General features: G+C 47.5%; 2 protein-coding genes across 2 annotated transcripts in view; one reads left to right on the forward strand and one right to left on the reverse strand.

Annotated features, from left to right (window-relative positions):
• Positions 1 to 6193, forward strand: part of SLA2 (Src like adaptor 2) — a 29246-nt gene extending 23053 nt beyond the window's left edge. Inside the window, 4 exon segments of the mRNA XM_058562762.1 lie at positions 3395 to 3544; positions 4586 to 4718; positions 5153 to 5265; positions 5268 to 6193. Of these exon segments, the coding sequence (XP_058418745.1) occupies positions 3395 to 3544; positions 4586 to 4718; positions 5153 to 5265; positions 5268 to 5317 (446 nt within the window). The 3' untranslated portion in view covers positions 5318 to 6193.
• Positions 6194 to 6289: 96 nt separating this feature from the next.
• On the reverse strand, positions 6290 to 15407 carry RAB5IF (RAB5 interacting factor). Its single transcript, XM_058562770.1, has 4 exons — positions 15100 to 15407; positions 13677 to 13780; positions 8093 to 8222; positions 6290 to 6830 (listed from the first exon to the last, which is right to left on the reverse strand). The coding sequence occupies exons 1-4, from the start codon at positions 15211 to 15213 to the stop codon at positions 6789 to 6791; spliced, it is 390 nt and encodes a 129-aa protein (XP_058418753.1). The 5' UTR covers positions 15214 to 15407; the 3' UTR covers positions 6290 to 6788.
• Between the last annotated feature and the right edge of the window lie 2761 nt (positions 15408 to 18168).

The raw sequence follows: 18168 nt of genomic DNA on the forward strand, positions 1-18168 counted from the left end.
GCTGCATCCCATACAAGTTGGTACAGTGTATTTTCATTTTCATTTGTCTCCAGATATGATTTGATTTCTCCTTTAATTTCATCAGTGATCCATTGGTCGTTTAGTAGCATGTTGTTGAGTCTCCACAGCTTTGTCACTTTCCTGGTTTTTTCTTGTAGTTGATTTCTAACTTCATGGCATTATGGTCAGAAAAGATGCTTGTTATGATTTCAGTCTTCTTAAATTTATATAAGCATGCCTTGTTTCCCAAAACATGGTCTATTCTTGAGAACATTCCATGTGCACTTGAGAAGAATGTGTAATCTGTTGTGTTTGGATGGAGTGCTCTATATATATCAATGCAGTCCATCTCATCAAATTTTTCATTTAAGTCCATTATTTCCTTATTGATTTTCTGTCTGGATGATCTGTCCATTGATGAGAGTGGTGTATTGATCCCCTACTATTATTGTGTTGTTGTTAATACCTCCTTTTAGGTTTGTTAATAGTTGCTTTATGTACCTTGGTGCTCCTGTAGTGGGTGCATATATATTTAAAAGTGATATGTCTTCTTGGTGGAGTGTCCTTTTTATCATTATATATTGCCCCTCTTTGTCTCTCATTACCTGTTTTATCTTGAAGTCAACTTTGTCTGGTATAAGTATGGCAACACCTGCTTTCTTTTGTTTGCCATTAGCTTGGAGTATTGTCTCCCATCCTTTCACTCTAAGCCTGTGCTCATCTTTAGAGCTGAGATGTGTTTCCTGGAGGCAGCATATTGTTGGGTCTTGTTTTTTCATCCATCCCATCACTCTGCGTCTTTTGATTAGAGAGTTCAGTCCATTTACATTTAGGGTAATTGTTGATATATGGGGGCTAGTTGTTGTTATTTTATCGCTCTTTTTCTGGTCCTTTTGCATTTCTTTTGTTTCTTGTCCCATGTGTTTCGGATTACCAATTCAGTTTGGTAGTTCTGTATGGGGGTTCTCTTAGTTTTTCTTTATCGTGTGTGATTCTGTTCTGATTATTTGGTTAGTGCTTACCATGAGGTTTGTATAAAAAATCTCGTGAATGTGATAGTCCATTTTTTGATGGCCTCTTATTCCCTTACACTGTTGGATCGATCCCTTTCCTCTTCCCTTTCTAAGTTATTGTTGTCACATCTTATTCCTTCTTGTGTTGTGAGTTCGTGTTTAACATGAGGAGGTTATATTTATTCTTGGTGCTTACCTTCCCTTGATCTTTGGTTTTATAATTGTGTTTGCTAATCTATTTTTTTTTTTTTTGTGAGGAAGATCAGCCCTGAGCTAACATCCATGCTAATCCTCCTCTTTTTGCTGAGGAAGACTGGCTCTGAGCTAACATCTATTGCCAATCCTCCTCCTTTTTTCCCCCAAAGTCCCAGTAGATAGTTGTATGTCATAGTTGCACATCCTTCTAGTTGCTGTATGTGGGACGCGGCCTCAGCATGGCCGGAGAATCGGTGCATTGGTGCGTGCCTGGGATCCGAACCTGGGCCACCAGTAGCAGGGCGCTCGCACTTAACCGCTAAGCCACGGGGCCAGGCCGGTTCTTGCTTTTTTAAATCCAGTGTGAAAATCTCTGCTTTTGAATTGGAGTGTTTAGACCACTTCCTCAAAGTAAACGCTTCCTAAAACTGAGCAGTGCCTGTGGATTGGGAAATTCACTCCTGCCTTTGGTTGGCATTCCACAGGGAAAGGTTGGTGATAGGGTCATTGCCTCTTCTTCCAGGTTCTCTGTGCCATCGTTTTCTCATCTGTAGTAGGGAAATTGTACCTACCTCACAGGGTGGTTATGAGAATTAGATGAGAAAATCCATATAAAGCACACAGTAAGCACTCGATAAATGGAAGCTACAGATAGCTTTAGATCATTAGATGATAGTAATAATACATTATTGCTATTATTTCACTAAGCACCCCTTCCCACTTGGCTTTGATGAAGTGTTGACTTAAGAAATGAATCCCACTTTACAGTTATAAACTGCTCTCATATGTACCCTCATCTGCTGAAAACTGTTGGAGGCCTGTGTATTATAATGATTTTAGTCTTTCTTCTCTATTCATTTTTCAATCGTGCTTTCCTCTTCTAGCCAATTCTCCTTTGTAAAAAAAAAATTAAAATTTTTGTTGAATCCATCAAACTGTACACTTTAAACATGTGCGTTTTATTATATGTAAATTATACCTCAAGAGTTTATTTTAAAAACGAAAAAAGCAAAACTGGAAAAATTCTGTTATATACATCAGTGTATATATGTATAGGTTAAAGACTAATAATAAAACCAATATCCATGTGCCCATTTACCAGCTAAAGAAATTGCACAATAACAATCCCTTTGAAGCCCCTTGCATACTGTGTTAATCATTCAGTTATTTTCTTCATAGCTTTGCCATACACGTATCCCTATGCAATATAGTTTTGGCTGCCTTTGACCTTTATTTAAATAGGACCATGCTGAATGTATGCTTCTGTGACTTGCTGCTTCTGCTCATTATCTTTTTTTTTTTTTTTTTTTTTTTTGTGAGAAAGATCAGCCCTGAACTAACATCCATGCCAATCCTCCTCTTTTTGCTGTGGAAGACTGGCCCTGGGCTAACATCTGTGCCCATCTTCCTCCACTTTATATGGGACACCGCCACAGCATGGCCTGACAAGCGGTGCGCGCCCGGGATCCGAACCCGGGCCGCCAGCAGCGGAGCGTGCGCACTTAACCACTACACCACTGGGCCAGCACCCTGCTCATTATCTTTAAGGTTTATCTACACTTATACGTGTAGTGGTTATTTACTTTTACTGCTGTATAGTTTTCCATTGTATAATCCACCATTTTATTGAGTGTATATAGGCTACTTGCAATTTTGCGCTTTTCCAAACAATGCTGCTATGAATAGTCTTATTCATGCATTTCTAAGGTAACATGCTGGGATGGAACTGCTGGGGTGTGAGGCATGTCCATGTTCAACTTGACTAGTTAATGCCAACTGTTTCCAAAGTGGCTTGTACTAATTAATCTTTCCACCAGCAGGGTAAGAAAGCTCCTTTTTCTCCCGGTCCTTGCTGACATCTACTGACACGTTTTCATATTCTAACACTTCTGCCCAGTTGAGTCTTTATAATAACAGCCAACACTTCATGTTCACTTAAACTATGCCAGGCCCTGCACTGAGGGCTCTGTGTGCGCGATCTCATTTCATCCTCTCGAGAGCCCTATTATGAATATGTTGTCGTTTATTATCAAGAAAGCAAGTCTTTGTCCTTCCCCTGCCCACTCCCCTTCTGTCTGGGCCCTGTGGTCATTCTCCGTGGTCACCTCATCTCTTCCTTCTCCCAACCTGGGTGTGGCTGCGTCCCAGCAGGGCCTCAGTCTCACCTTGGACCCTTTCCTCTTCAGGCTTTTACTCCCTGTCAGTCCGCCTCAGCCGCACTGCATCCTGGGACCGGATCAAACACTACAGGATCCAGCGCCTTGACAACGGCTGGCTGTACATCTCGCCACGCCTTACCTTCCCCTCACTCCAGGCCCTGGTGGACCATTACTCTGGTATGGCCTTTCCCTGCCTCCATGAGAGTAGACTGGGACGTGGGGTCCATGCCTTTAGACACTTTACTTGCTTAAGAACATCCAGACAGGGCCAGCCCGGTGGTGCAGCGGTTAAGTGCGCACGCTCCACTTCGGCAGCCCTGGGTTCACCGGTTCAGATCCCGGGCACGCACCGACGCACCGCTTGTCAAGCTATGCTGTGGCTGCGTCCCATATAAAGCAGAGGAAGATGGGCACGGATGTTAGCCCAGGGCCAATCTTCCTTAGCCAAAGGAAAAAAAAAAGAGGATTGGCATCGGATGTTAGCTCAGGGCTATCTTCCTCACAAAAAAATAACAAAGAAAAGAATATCCAGACAGAAGATCTCCCCTATCTTTATGCCAGTCCTTGTGCTAAGAAACAGGCTGGGAGCCCTGTCTTCATCCTATGCCCTCACAGAGCCACAGAGATGTCCCTTGTGAGCGCAGGCCAATACCTCGCCCACTGTGGTTCTGAGTCAAAGTCCCCAGTGGCAGGCATGGTTCTTTCCATGGCAACTAGACCCAGAACTGTTACTGTAGGAATTCACCTGATTCTTAGCATTTTCTGGTGCCTGTCCTGTAATAGGCACTAGAGGATGCAGTCACTAGAGCACAGTGTCAAAGGGGCAGAGAGGAAAGGCCACTCCTGGGAAAACTGATGAGGGGTTTTTCTGGCGAGTTGTTCCATGCAGTGGATACTGACAGTATGAGTAGAGGTTGAGCATTCCTTAGCTTTCTTCTTCCCACAGCACTTTCTTAGCTGGAACACGGGGCTTGAAGAAGTCCATCAACTTACCCAAAATCACACAGTAAATTAAGTCTCCCAAAAGCTAGCTCAGAATGACATTTGACTACATCTCAGCCTCTAGGAGACCAATAGCTTGGGGCTCATGCAGTCACTCTTTTTTGACCATGCCCCCACCTGCCAAGTGTGGAAAGCTGTCAGGGTGAGGGTGGGCGTTGCTGGGGAGGAAAGCAGGGCTGGAGTCAGCCATGTCAAGGGTCTAGGTCTCTTCCTCAGAGCTGGCGGATGACATCTGCTGCCTCCTTAAGGAGCCCTGTGCCCTGCGGAGGGCTGGCCCACTCTTTGGCAAGGCCATACCCCTACCTGTGACTGTACAGACGACGCCACTCAACTGGAAAGAGCTGGACAGGTGAGGGGACCCCTGGAACATGGAGGTGGAACAAAGAAGAGTTAGAAGGACTTGCCCCTGGGAACCCACAACCCAGAATGGGCTTGTCACCTTCAGGGACACAGGGGGGCCAGTGAACATTGACTGACTGAGCTCGTAGAGGCCAGCTCAGGCTCAGCAGGTCTGTAGGGAAGACTGGCAGGGAGGAGAAAGTGGGCATGGACATAGGGTATGCCTGTACACCAAGGTGGCCAAGATGGAAAGAAGGTCAGACAAGATGGGGGAGAATAGAGAGCACCAGTCCCGAGTGGAGAAGTCAAGCTGGGGTTTGACCTGACAGGGAACAGGGAGCCACTGTTTTTCAGGAGTGACTTCAAGACATGTTTTGAGAAAAGTGAACTGTGTGGTGAGGGAGGACGAAGCTCCTTGACTCAGCTCTTTTCCCCCCTCCACAGCTCCCTCTTGTTCTCTGAAGCATCTGCCACAGGAGAAGCGTCTCTCCTCAGCGAGGGGCTCCGGGAGGCCCTCAGCTCCTACATCAGCCTGACTGATGACACCTCCTTGGACGATGCAAGGCCCAAAGCAGAGGCCGAAAGAAGAACCAAGGTTGCAGCACCTAGAGCACCAACCAGCTCAGCCTGAGCACCCCAGAGGCAAGGCTGTACACTGAGGGGAGGCTGGGACAGAGGCACATCCTGGGTGCCACCTGCATCCTCTGCTCCTTCCTCTCAGCCCTAAGTCACTTAACCTCCTCCCAGGGCCATGACCCTGCCTGCAACCTGCATTTCAAGTCCAGACCAGTTAAGAGCAGGGCCAGGGCTCCAAAAACAGACTGAACCTCCTCTGGGGTCTGATGGAGTCAATTCCCAAGTTTGGGATTTCCAGAACCATCTTGCCTGTTGAGTCCCATTCTACACCCCCACTGCTAACCAGCCTCACCCACAAGATAGAAACCACCACTAGCATCAAGGAGAAAAACATCATTTAAAGAAAATTTACAAGTCTCACTCAGACTACCACCATACTTCAGAAGGTAGGACTGTGGCCTAGAAGGGACAGGAAAGCAGAGGGGATGGACGGCTTACCATAGCAGCAGAACCTGGGCTCTCCAGCCTCCACCTGACTCCCAGAGCAAAGAGAAGGACCTCTGACAGTCCAGGTCCTCAAATGTCCACATCAAGCCCCTTCTCTGCACAGTCCTAGCTCTCAGATCTCTATTTCATTTTGTGGCTTATCATTTGAACCTGGCCAAGCTTTCCTAAGTACAATGGGCTTGCCTCTTGTGGCAAAATGCAAAATGACACCTTCTGAGCCCAGCACATTGCAGTGAGGTTAATCACAGTTCTCAGTGCTGGGCAGGGGCATCAGGGCATGAGAAGGTGGTGAGCCCTCTCTCCACGAAGCCAAGGCCACAGCCTAAACCAACTCTAGCCTTTGATTTCCCTGCTGCCCATAAAAGGAAAGAGGCCTGGCTGGAGCTACTGAAGGAAGCAGGGAGAGGAAGAGGGAAAAGGGATGGGAGGGCACCATCTCTACTGGGTCCTGAGGCTAGAGGTGAGGTGGAAAAGGCTTTATCAGGTATCATCAACAGGTTGTCAATTAAAGATTTGATTTATTCAAGTATCTGAAAACATTCTACAATGGAAACTGTTATTAGATGCTGCTTGTACTGTGTTATGGATCACACATATACTGCCATACTGTTTTCAGAAGACTTGAAATGCCACTGATAGTTTAAAAACTGTACACCTGACGGAGAAGTGAGGAAGACAATTTAACGTTTCATCCGGATCCAGAGGTGCATCAAATTAAACGAGAGCTCCAATCGGCAAACAGGTGTTTCGTGATGGTATCCAAGAAGAAATAGATGGTGATGGAAAATGCAGAGATGTTTCATCAAAAGGTGATGGTTCTTTAAAAAGTTTCAGGTCACAACTCTTGCAGAAAACACTGACGCCCAACACACTGATTCTCAGTCCAGGAAATATGGGTCTTCCAGGTTCCACGAGTCTGCCCCTACAATCATGTTTCTGTGCTGTAACTAAGAGGGTCCTTTGGACAGGACAGGGAGCAGGTGGGAGCTGTACACCATCAGTCATAGTGGATGGCAGTGTAAAAGATGATCCAGATGACCTAGAGAGGAGACAAGCAATGTTCATAGGTCAGCTGGGTCAACGCAGGCCCCTATTCCACAAAACAAAAATGTCAGATAAGAACCTGTGCACAGTGGGCTTCCCAGGGGCTAGCCAATGCATAATTTGCTTGGGGGCCTAAATAATTTCACTGAAATCAAGCTGTCTCTAACAGAGCCCAGGACCACCCACCTGTGCTCCCCAAGGGACCTCCAGCAAGCCACTCCCCCAACTAAACAACAACCCAAAGCACCAGAGAAGCGAGCTACAGATGTGAACAAACACACGTAAAGCAGACTGTACTGCTAGGCAGTGTTATCATTAGCAACCCATGTGAACACAAAACCACCACCATACCCTGTCAATTTCACAGCTAATAGAGCAGAGGTTCTCAAAACTGGCTGTCCACTGCAATCTCCTGGGACCTTTAAAAATATATATAGATGCCTAGGCACCACCTCTCAAAGATTCTGATTTTATTGGTTTGGGCTAGGGGCTATAATTAAAGAAAACCAAACTTCTGAAATATAATTCATATTCCATAAAGCTCACCCTTTTAAAGTATATAATTAATTCAGAGGTTTTTAGTATATTCACAGAACTGTGCAAACATCACCACTAACTGATTCTGGAACATTTTCATCACCCTCAAAAATCTGTTCCCATTATCATTTTTTTCCCATTTCCCCACCCTTTCCAGCCACTGGCAACCACTAATCTATTTTTTGTCTGCATGAATTTGCCCATTCTGGACACTTCACATAAATGGAATCATATAATATGTGATCTTTTGTGTCTGGATTCTTTCACTTAGCATGTTTTCAAGGTTCATCCATGTTGTAACACATATCAGTACTACTTCATTCCTTTTGATGGCCAAATAATATTCTACTGCATGGATATACAAAATTTTATTTATGCATTCACCAGGTGATGGCTGTTTGCACTTTTTGGCTATATTATGAATAATACTATGAATATATTTTTAAATGTTTCCCAGTTGTTTCTAATATGCAGCCAGAGTTGAGAATCAGATGTAGAAACTGAAGATGGGCCCTGGATCTGCACACCACAGGGAGACTGTAACATGTATCACACCACATCTTTTGGGACAACATGACTCAAGAGGACATGCCCTCCAGCCTTAGGAGCCTTTTGAAAAATGGTCCCCCAATCACACAGTGTAACTCAATCACTAGGCTCCCCTTGAGTGACACCTCATGAAATGATAGTACTTGCTGTAAAACTATCAGCTACACATACCATGAACAAGGCAAAAGATGTCATAAACCCTTCTTTCGTGAGCTCCCACGTGCCACCATACTCTTCCTCATCTATCTGTAGGTAGTTGCTGAAGTAGAGGTACAGGACTCCAGCATTGATCAGGCAGAATCTGGAGTGAGGAAGGACAAGCACCAAACACAAACCGTAAGCCTACAAGACTCAGAACGCCCACCACCACAGTCCACTTCTGTCATGACACTCACTGTTGCACAGTTAACTGTCTGTATTATGGGGGCAAGTGAAGTAATATGTGAAACTGCCTGGGCCCTCAAAGGAGCTGCCCACTTGGCTGAGCTAGAGACTTAAAGAAGGAACTCTTTAGTTGCCCAGCAAAAACAACAAAAATAAATAAAAAAGGACCAGTACTGGGGCCGGCCTGGTGGTATAGTGGTTAAGTTTGCACGCTCTGCTTCAGTGGCCCAGGGTTTGCAGGTTCAGATCCCAGGTGTGGACCTACGCACTGCTCATCGAGCCATGCTGTGGTGGCGTCCCATATACAAAATAGAGGAGGACTGGCACAGATGTTAGCTCAGGGACAATCTTCCTCAAGCAAAAAGAGGAGGATTGGCAACAGATGTTAGCTCAGTGCTGATCTTCCTCACCAAAAAAAAAAGGACCAGTACCAACATGGGCCTCCAGGTAGCGCCAGCTGGGATGGGGGGTGGCCATGGGACAAACACAGGTTAAGCTGCTGCTTCATGGCCTAGCTGAACAAGCAAAGGCATACTAAAACAGCCCCTGCGTGATTCTCAACGGGAGACAATTTCTGGATGTCCACCATCTGCTACTGCACTAGATGCAGAGGTGAATAAGACAATTCCTGCCCTCAGCTCACCATCTATAGTCATATGTCACTTAACGAAGGGGATACCTTCTGAGAAATGCCCTGTTGGGGGTTTTCATCATTGTGCAAACATCACAGCATGTATTTACACAAACCTAGATGGTATAGCCTACAAGACACTCAGGCTGTATGGTACTAATCTTATGGGAGCACCGTTGTACATGTGGTCCGTTGTTATGTGGCGCGTGACTCTATTAGGGGACTAAAAAAAGCAGTGAAAGTGGAATTGAAACCAGAGGTTTGTGAACACCTCCAGGAAGGTCTTTGACCCCCATCATGTATTATTTAACGGATGCAGGAATTAGAATGTAGTGAGCAATAACATATCACCCTGCTCTACTGATCTCTTAGTACCGTCATCATGTAAAAATAATGCTCATAAAGTGATCGAGACTTTCTTTATGGTCTTTCCAGTTACAGCACCTAATCTAATGGGGGACTGTATGTCTTAGGCCACGTTTCTTCTGAAGGCTAAGGTGGAAAAATGCAAAAGAGAACTGTTTTCTCCTAATGGACGAAGTGTGGGCTGGTATAGGGCAGGGCAGGATGATGATGCTGAGGAGTGTAAATCAGTATATAAGGGGTGGGGGGTAGATCCTGAGGCTGTCTCAGCAAGAAGGGATGAGGCAGAGTGTGCACATTTCAGGAATTCCAGCTTGTAAGTAGTGAGGGGCTTTCTCATGAGTGGAAGGAACAGGAACTGGGAGACTGGTTTAGATCTACACCATGTTTCAGGACATGAGTGCTAATAAAATTTGAGGGCAGAGACTGGGCAAATGGCAGAATGGGGAGGCAAGAGGTCCCAAAGGCTTCAAGCCTAAGGGCCTGGGAGTACAATGGTTCCAGTAACAGAAGCAGGCAGTCAGGAAGAACAGAAGGTTTTTCTTGGATTTCACACAAAACACAGTCCTTGGCTTGGCCATGTTGTGGCCACATCCTTATCTTCTGCCAGAAATCTTGGGACCCAGCCAATCTGGCCACCTCACTGATAGGAGTTGATTTTGGCCAGGCTGAGTTAGTGGCTCTAGACAGAGACTACTAATGGGCCTTAGAAATGTCACTCTGGGGCTCAGCTGCAGAATGACTGGAGATTCACCGAGAGCCTCCAACTGTAAAAGTGGTTGCTTAGTGAGATGAGATAGGGAAAAATAAGGGCAAGATGAGATAAGGGATGACAGGAAGAGAAAAGGGCTGACATAGGCCCTGCCTTCCAGGGGTTACACATTAAGTAGAAAGTGAAGTCACAGAAACAAAGGCATTTAAATGTTTGGTGGTCAAAGGGGAGGGGTCAGGAAAGGACTGGAAGGGCGCAAACTGAGCTTTAAGGATGGGCATAATTTCTATATTATAAACAAAGAAATGAACATGCTGGATTGGGGGTCAGAAAAGAACATTAAAAAGACTAACTCTCAAATGGTTTTTTGTGTGTGTGTGTGTGTGTGTGTGTGTGTGTGTGAGGAAGATCAGCCCTGAGCTAACATCTGCCAACCCTCCTCTTTTTGCTGAGGAAGACTGGCCCTGGGCTAACATCTGTGCCCATCTTCCTCCACTTTATATGGGATGCCGCCACAGCATGGCTTGCTAAGCAGTGCGTTGGTGCGTGCCCGGGATCCGAACCGGCGAACCCCGGGCCGCCACAGCGGAGCCCCTGCACTTAACCGCTTGCGCCACCGGGCCGGCCCCTCAAATGGGTTTTTAAAAATTCTATCCTAGGGGCTGGCCCCGTGGCGTGGTGGTAAAGTGCTTGCGCTCCGTTGCTGGCGGCCCGGGTTCGGATCCCGTGCGTGCACCGACATGCCGCTTGTCAGGCCATGCTGTAGCGGCGTCCCACATCAAGTGGAGGAAGATGGGCATGGATGTTGGCTCAGGGCCAGTCTTCCTCAGCAAAAAGAGGAGGATTGACATGGATGTTAGCTCAGGGCTGATCTTCCTCACACACACAAAAAATAATAATAAATAAACAATACTCTTTATTTAAAAAGAATAAAGTATTGTTAAAAAAATAAATAAAAATAAAAATTCTATCCTAAAAACTCCAGTCAGAATTTTAACAAAATAATGAATCTCTAACAAATAACTCTGACTTCAGGGCTGGAAGGCTGCCCAACAACAGTGATCTACGGCCCTGCTTACAAGGGTCAATGGGAATTCGTTTCAGTTAAAAAAAAATTTTAACAAGCCTTCACTGAGCATGTATTAATCATGTGCCAAGCTCTATGAGAGAGAGACAGGAAGGATGGACAGTGCCCGTCTCCAATAACACAAAACCTCAGCAGACAGAGCAGAACCATCACGCAGTTCTCAGGCAAATTATAAATAATAAGACTGGAGGAAATGGTTTTACCTTAATAGGCCCCAACTGGTGGCCACAGCAGAAATGAAGAGAAGCCAAGTTGGGGTCGAGACAGAGGGCAGTTAAGGCAGGAAGTGGGGAAGAGGAGGGTCACCAGAACTGAGCACCAGAGCAGTCCTGCCTTAAGCCCAGGCAACTGGGTCAGACAGACGGAGAAGAGGAGACACGTGAAAAAAAAAAAATCAATGTCCTTGGGCCCTTTCCAAGAGCAGAGGAAAAGGTGCCAATCAAATGAGGGAATGGATTTGTTTGGAGTGACAGAAACTGGCTGGGGCAGGACAGTGTGGGACTGAACCCCAGAAAACAGGCAGTCCTGAGAAAGTGGCGCTATGCACTATGGGTGAGCCACTCCAAGATGAATTCACTCCCAAACATCTCATTTCCTGTTTTCTCAAACAGCCATATTTTACCACTCTTTGTAAAGCTAATCATATAATGATTGCAGTAAACCATTTATGGAGTGCCTATGATGTACTAAGCACTACATTTATGCAGATTTACTTGCATTATCTCATTTAATTCATACATCAATCTTATGAGGAAGGCATTTTGATTGCCCCCATCTTGATGAGGAAACTGAGTCTCAGAGAGTTGAGCCAAAATTATGTAGCTTGAAAATGGCAGAGCTGAAACTTGAATCCAGAGCTTTCTATAAAGTTTCTTTAAAAAAACCAAGTTCTGTTTGGGCAGCTTAACTCATCTGCCTCAGTGGGAAGGATACTAGATTAGCTCTCCAGTCTTTGCCGTATTATTCCCAGATTAGATGACTTCAGAGAAATCCCTTAGGAATCCTACGAGACGAGATAGGTGCAGCTCTAAACTAGTGTCATCCTCTCCTAGACAAGTGGCCTTGGGAAGATGAGAAACTCCCTCTTGCCTTTAGACTGCCTTACCCCTTTCTCTGGCATTTTCCTCTTGTCTGCATATTCTCATAGAAAGCTCACATGGGGTGATCAACATTCTAAAAATGTAGCTATATACCACCTCCAACCTGGGAAGACCTCTTCCCAGACCTCTTCTGGGTCAGGTTCCCAGACCTGAACCCCAGGTGCTGTGTCTCATCACCCTCAATCAGTCTTCATCAAGTGTCCACTCTTCAAAGTCAGGCAGTGCATCAACTCTTGTTGGTTTCCTTGTACAAATGCTTTGCTCAGTACCACAAATGAAAAACCTTTTTAGCTAGGAGAGGTACATCCCTTTTGGGTTATCTTCCGAGAAAACAGGCAACTCAAATGAGTTTGATATCTATTTCTCCCTTTCCACCCTTGGGTAAGGAAATAATAAGAGATGTGATCAATGTGATTTTCCATGGGTAAGGATGACAGTTTATATTCTGCGTGGGAAAAGAGAAAAGGTCACAGGCCTGTCTGTCCAGTTCCACAACTTGCCCCCAATTCCTGTCTGAAGACAACTCCCAAACACCCTTTTAATTCAATCTGGTGGGTATGTGGACTCACTTTCAATGGCTTGTTAACCTGAGCGATGACCAGGGGCTGGTGTCAACCGTGCTGCCACTGGCCACAGGAGCACAGTAAAAAATGGAGGGCCCAATGTCCTACTTTTTCACTGCCTTTAAAACGTAGGGAGTTGAGGGCCACCCCCATGGCTTAGCGGTTAAGTGCGTGCGCTCCACTGCTGGCGGCCCGGTTCGGATCCCGGGCGCACACCGACGCACTGCTTCTCCGGCCTTGCTGAGGCCACGTCCCACATACAGCAACTAGAAGGGTGTGCAACTATGACATACAACTATCTACTGGGGCTTTGGGGGGGGAAAAAAAAAGGAGGAGGATTGGCAATAGATGTTAGCTCAGAGCTGGTCTTCCTCAGCAAAAAGAGGAGGATTAGCATGGATGTTAGCTCAGGCCTGATCTTCCTCACAAAAAAAAACCAAAAACAAAAAACTAGGGAGTTGAAACAACTTCTGCTGAAGCCAAGATTCAGCACCTCCAGCATAATGCCAGGCACAAGGGAGTAGTCATCAAGTACAGAAGCTCCTCCACTTTCCAAATTTCCCTAGGTACAAACAAAGGTCACGCCAGAACTAGGGTGCCTGCCACCAACAGGCAATGTGGTAGCCTCCTGCATGAGGTCAGTTTGGACCCATGAATGAATGGACTGGCTCAGCCTTCGGGAAGGTAACATGCCTGACCTAAGATGCTCCTGAGCTTGTTGAACTGAAGAGTGCTGCCATGGGGCCACTTTTTCCTTTAGTCATTACACACGCACGCGCACGCGCGCGCGCACACACACACACATTAAAAAAAAAAAAAATCCTCCAAAGTAGCAATGGCCTTCTGTAGAAGGAAAACAAAATCTCGATTTGAAAAGAAATGATACCATGAAAATGCAAGCTACCTAAGACTTACCCTGCTATTCCCAAGAAACCTCGTAATGGTAACACTCCCCAAATGACACCTAGGACCACAGCGATGATCTGTCGGAACCAGTAGATCACATCTAAAAATTCATCCTGTAGAAAAAGAAAGAATGCATGCATTATCTGGAGTGGGTGCCATAGGAGAGCCTTTTGTAATAAGTGAGGAACAGAGAAACTTTCTGCTAAACACATCTTCCAGGGAATTATCCCCCCAAAAGCAATGGTATGTGGTTCTCACATCTCCAACTCTTCTTATACTAAAATGTGGTAAAAAGCAATATATTTAGTTATTTTAAGTGATGACTTCCAGGGCCTGTGCTCTAAATCAAAATTTTAGAAAAATCATTTACCTTTTTTAGAAGCTGCAAAAATGAAATGGCTTGTGACGAAATGGCTGTGACAGTAATTGTGCTACTGGCCACGGATAACTCTTATGTGATCTGGGGAGACCTAAACAGACTATCCAGAGACAGAAGGGCTGACTGTTATCTTACTCAGCACCGTCTTCCTGCACACTGAATTTTGAGTAAGTGACAAAGGAGAGAAAGAATTAGATACAAAAGTGCTAGAAACAGGTGCCAGCTTATCTAAATTTCACATAAGGACATGAAGACTCAGGTTTCTGACCTGCCCTAGATTGCAGAAACCAGTCCTTACAGTAAAAGGAAAGAAATGACACAGCAGATCAGAAAGGTTTTACAAGAGCTGGGCAGGGCTGGGGGCAGGACAAGGGCACTCTCAGGAAGCACCTCCCATTCCCCCCTTACTGGAACTCCGGGAAGGAAAACCCACTTCATCAGTCCCGAAAAACAAAGGAAAGATTGCAAAAATAACATTCTTTTCAGGCCATCCAGAATCAAGCTGTATGTGATGGTTCCTCCAGACCACGGAGCAGAGTTGGGGAGTGCCCACACTCAGATCTTCTGAATGCGCGTGACCAGTAAGGAAATCCTGAAGCCCCAACCATTCCTCACACATATTTGGTGGTTTCTTTCTGTCTCTCTGTCTCTCTCTTTCTGTCTCTCTCTCTCTCTGTCTCTTTCTCTCTCTCTCACACACACACTCACCCCTGCAGGTGGTCTCAGTCTCCCCTCTCCTACAGGGAACAAAAGGCGGAGGGCAAATCGAACTCAGCTCGCCTGTCGGGCACACGCCCTGCCCGCGGGTGACAACTCCTCCCCCCCCTCCTCGCTGCTCCCCGCGTGACCCAGGCGTCTTCCCCAACTCCGCGGTGAGCCCCCAGCCCGGGAGCCGGGCCCGCCAAGTTGGTCCTACACCCTTGGGCCACCAGCCCTACTACGCCGAACACTCGGCCGCGCCCGGACGGCGGCAGGAGCAGGCTGGAGCCTGTCCATCCGTCCCCGAGTCCGAGCTGGCTCCTCGAACCTGCGCCCTCGCCAGTCCAACCGCACCTTGTCCTCCCAGGCCGCGTCGCTCCGCAGCACCTTGCTCCAGACAGAGACTTTGAGGGCCCCGTTGGCCAGCTGCGGCTGAGGCGGCTCCTCCTTCCGCCGCCCGCCGCTCATCCTCCCGTCGCGCCGCCCGGGCCGGGCCTGGGGCGCGCGGGCCGAGCCAAAGGGAGTCGGGGTCTGGAGTCGCGGGTCACGGCGCGCAGTGCGGCGGCAGGGACAAGCTCAGCGGTCGGGCTCGGTGGCGGGCTGCGGCTACCCTCACTCGGCCAAGGCACCCAGCTCTGTTTGCTTGGCCGAGACCAGGCGCCCCGGAGGGAGGAGCAACGCAGCGACGCGCGCCCCCCGCTGACGTGCCCACGTAGCCAATCGGCGGCCGCGCAGCAGTCCGAGTGAAAGAGCAGCCGTCGCCTCGGCGCAGGCGCTCCACGCGTGACGGAAGTGACGGCAACTTCCTCCAGGCGCGTGGTAGGGTGAGAGGAAAGGGACAATCTTGGTGAGGATGGTGATACTAGCGGGAGGAGGCGCTGTGGAGACTGAAGACCGGTGTCTGAAGCGAAGGCGTAGGTTGGATGTGAGCGTCGCCCAGTCCGCGACAGCTCGTTCCCTCGAGCTGCGGGGCAGAAGGCTGACCTTCGTTTTTTGAGGCGTCCTTTTGAGCCCAAACTTTGCTTCCCCGGGGCCCTGACTGGGCCTCAGGCGTTAACCCTTGCTCTTTTTCTCCCCTAACCCTGCAAATTTCCGTAGGACCTTGTTCAGGATATTAATTCTTTCTCTCTGATATCTTAGTGTCTCGCCATGCCCAGCACTTCCATTTGGCCAGTGTGAGCCCTGAGACCTAAAGAGGGGAAATGATTGTCTAAGGCTATATAGCAAGTTGGAACCAGCTGAGGACTCCTTAGAGGGGAAAACGTGGAGAGAGTACTTTATTAGGTATCAGAATATCCGAGTATTCATGGATTGTGCTAGGTCAGTGATTCAGGGTGTGTTGCTAGACCAGCAGCCACCGCATCATCTGGGAACTTGAGTAGAGATGCAAATTTTCGGATCCTATCCCAGACCTACTGAATCAGAAATTCTGGGGGTGCGGTCCATAATCAGCGTTTTAATAAGCTCTCCCGGTGGTGCCATGCTCAGTAAGTTGAGACCAAGGCACATGACTTCTGTGGGTTTATAGAGGCAAAGTAACTTCCTCAGAATCACTCAACTAGTACTTGAATCTGTCTGACTCCAGAATCGGTACTGTTAACCTTAAGCTTTAAGTCTTAAAGAATATCAGTAAGGTCAGAACATCCTTTGCATACCTGTCAACATTCACCTGTAGTTCTCCACCTTGGGTGAGCAACAGAATCTCCTAGGGAGCTGTTTCAGAATACCAGAGCTGGTGTTTTCCACCACAACTCAATCCCAAGATCCTGTTTCAGCAGGTTGAGTGGGGCTGGACTCCAAAGGTGATATACACTGCAACAGACATTCCCCTGTCTGGATCTGGTGGGAGGGCCATATACCTGATGTGGGTGCACACTTTCAGTCCTAACTTTCACATGGATCTTGTTCTTTTCTTTTGGTGAGGAAGACTGGCCCTGAGCTAGCCTTGAGCTAACATCTGTTGCTAATCTCCCTGTACTTTGTTTGTTTGTCTATTTATTTATTTATTTAGTGATGAGATCAGCCCTGAGCTAACGTCCATGCCAGTCCTGCTGAGGAAGACTGGCCCTGGGCTAACATCCATGCCCATCTTCCTCCACTTTATGTGGGATGCCGCCACAGCATGGCGTGACAAGCGGTGCCTTAGTGCATGCCCAGGATCCGAACTCAGGCTGCCAGCAGCGGAGCGCGCGCACTTAACTGCTGTGCCACGGGGCTGGCATACTTTATTTTTTATTTATTTTTATTTTTTTAGGTGAGGAAGATTGACCCTGAGCCAACATATGTTGCCAATCTTTCTCTTTTTGCTTGAGGAAGGTTGTCACTGAGCTAACATCTGTGCCAGTCTTCCTCTATGTTACATGTGGGACGCTGCCACAGCATGGCTTGATGAGTGGTGCCTAGGTTCAGCCCAGGATCCAGGCCCACAAGCAGGGGGGCCTCAGAAGTGGAGCGGGCAAACTTAACCACTACGACACTGGGCCAGCCCCCAGGATCTTGTTGTTTTCAGCCCTGCCTCTTTTATTTTTCCTGTCAGGAAGATCAGCCCTGAGCTAACATCCGTGCTAATCCTCCTCTTTTATGCTGAGGAAGACCGGCTCTGAGCTAACATCTATTGCCAATCCTCCCCCCCCCCCCCCCCGCCCAAAGCCCCAGTAGATAGTTGTATGTCATAGCTGCACATCCTTCTAGTTGCTGTATGTGGGACGCCGCCTTAGCGTGGCCGGAGAAGCGGTGTGTCAGTGCACGCCTGGGATCCGAATCCGGGCTGCCAGTAGTGGAGCCCGCGCACTTAACTGCTATGCCACGGGCCGCGCACTTAACTGCTATGCCACGGGCCGGCCCTAAGCCATGGGGCCGGCCCTGCCGCTTTTCTGAACCAGTTTCCCTCCCATATGCAAAACTCTGGTAAAGCCTAACCAGCTCACTCCAGTTTGGAAGTGTACTATTGGTATACAGCCTCTTTTACAGACTCCCTGGTGGCCCGCGGCTCTGGAGACAAACTGATCACTCTGTCATAGAATGTTGGAAGAATACCTGGCCCACGGTCAAAGACAAAAATGGTAAGTTTTCAGTCTGCTGGGTGTATTGGTAAAGGTTTGTAATGGGGAATATGATCTGGGGGTTAGGGAAGACTAAGCACTGGAAGGAAGAGTAGGAGTTAAGAAGGGGAAGAGGGAGGGGAAGGGGAGAGAGCATTCCAGGAGGTGAAATCATGTTGGCTAATGGTAAGGAATAAAGCCACAAGTTGGGGAAGGTGGGAGAGGGTCATGCTGAAGAATTTGTTTTTGTCCCAAGGGTGGACGAAGCCACAGAAAGGATTTGAGCAGGGGACACTCTTCAGGTTTGCGTCTTAGCAAGATCACTCTGGGTGCTATTGGAGGACTGGATCAGGGTGGGAGACTAGTTTAAAGACTGTTAAAG

The sequence above is a fragment of the Diceros bicornis genome, chromosome 19, assembly GCF_020826845.1.
Source record: "Diceros bicornis minor isolate mBicDic1 chromosome 19, mDicBic1.mat.cur, whole genome shotgun sequence".
Classification (NCBI taxonomy): Eukaryota; Metazoa; Chordata; class Mammalia; order Perissodactyla; family Rhinocerotidae; genus Diceros; species Diceros bicornis.

Bases quoted from the DNA above. Each gene is read 5' to 3' on its own strand.
- RAB5IF (XM_058562770.1), bottom strand. From the start codon at position 15,213: ATGAGCGGCGGGCGGCGGAAGGAGGAGCCGCCTCAGCCGCAGCTGGCC. The intron at 13,781-15,099 runs GTGCGGTTGGAC...CTTTTTCTACAG, and splicing joins ACGCGGCCTGGGAGGACAAG to GATGAATTTTTAGATGTGAT. The intron at 8,223-13,676 runs GTAAGTCTTAGG...TCCTCACTCCAG, and splicing joins GGTTTCTTGGGAATAGCAGG to ATTCTGCCTGATCAATGCTG.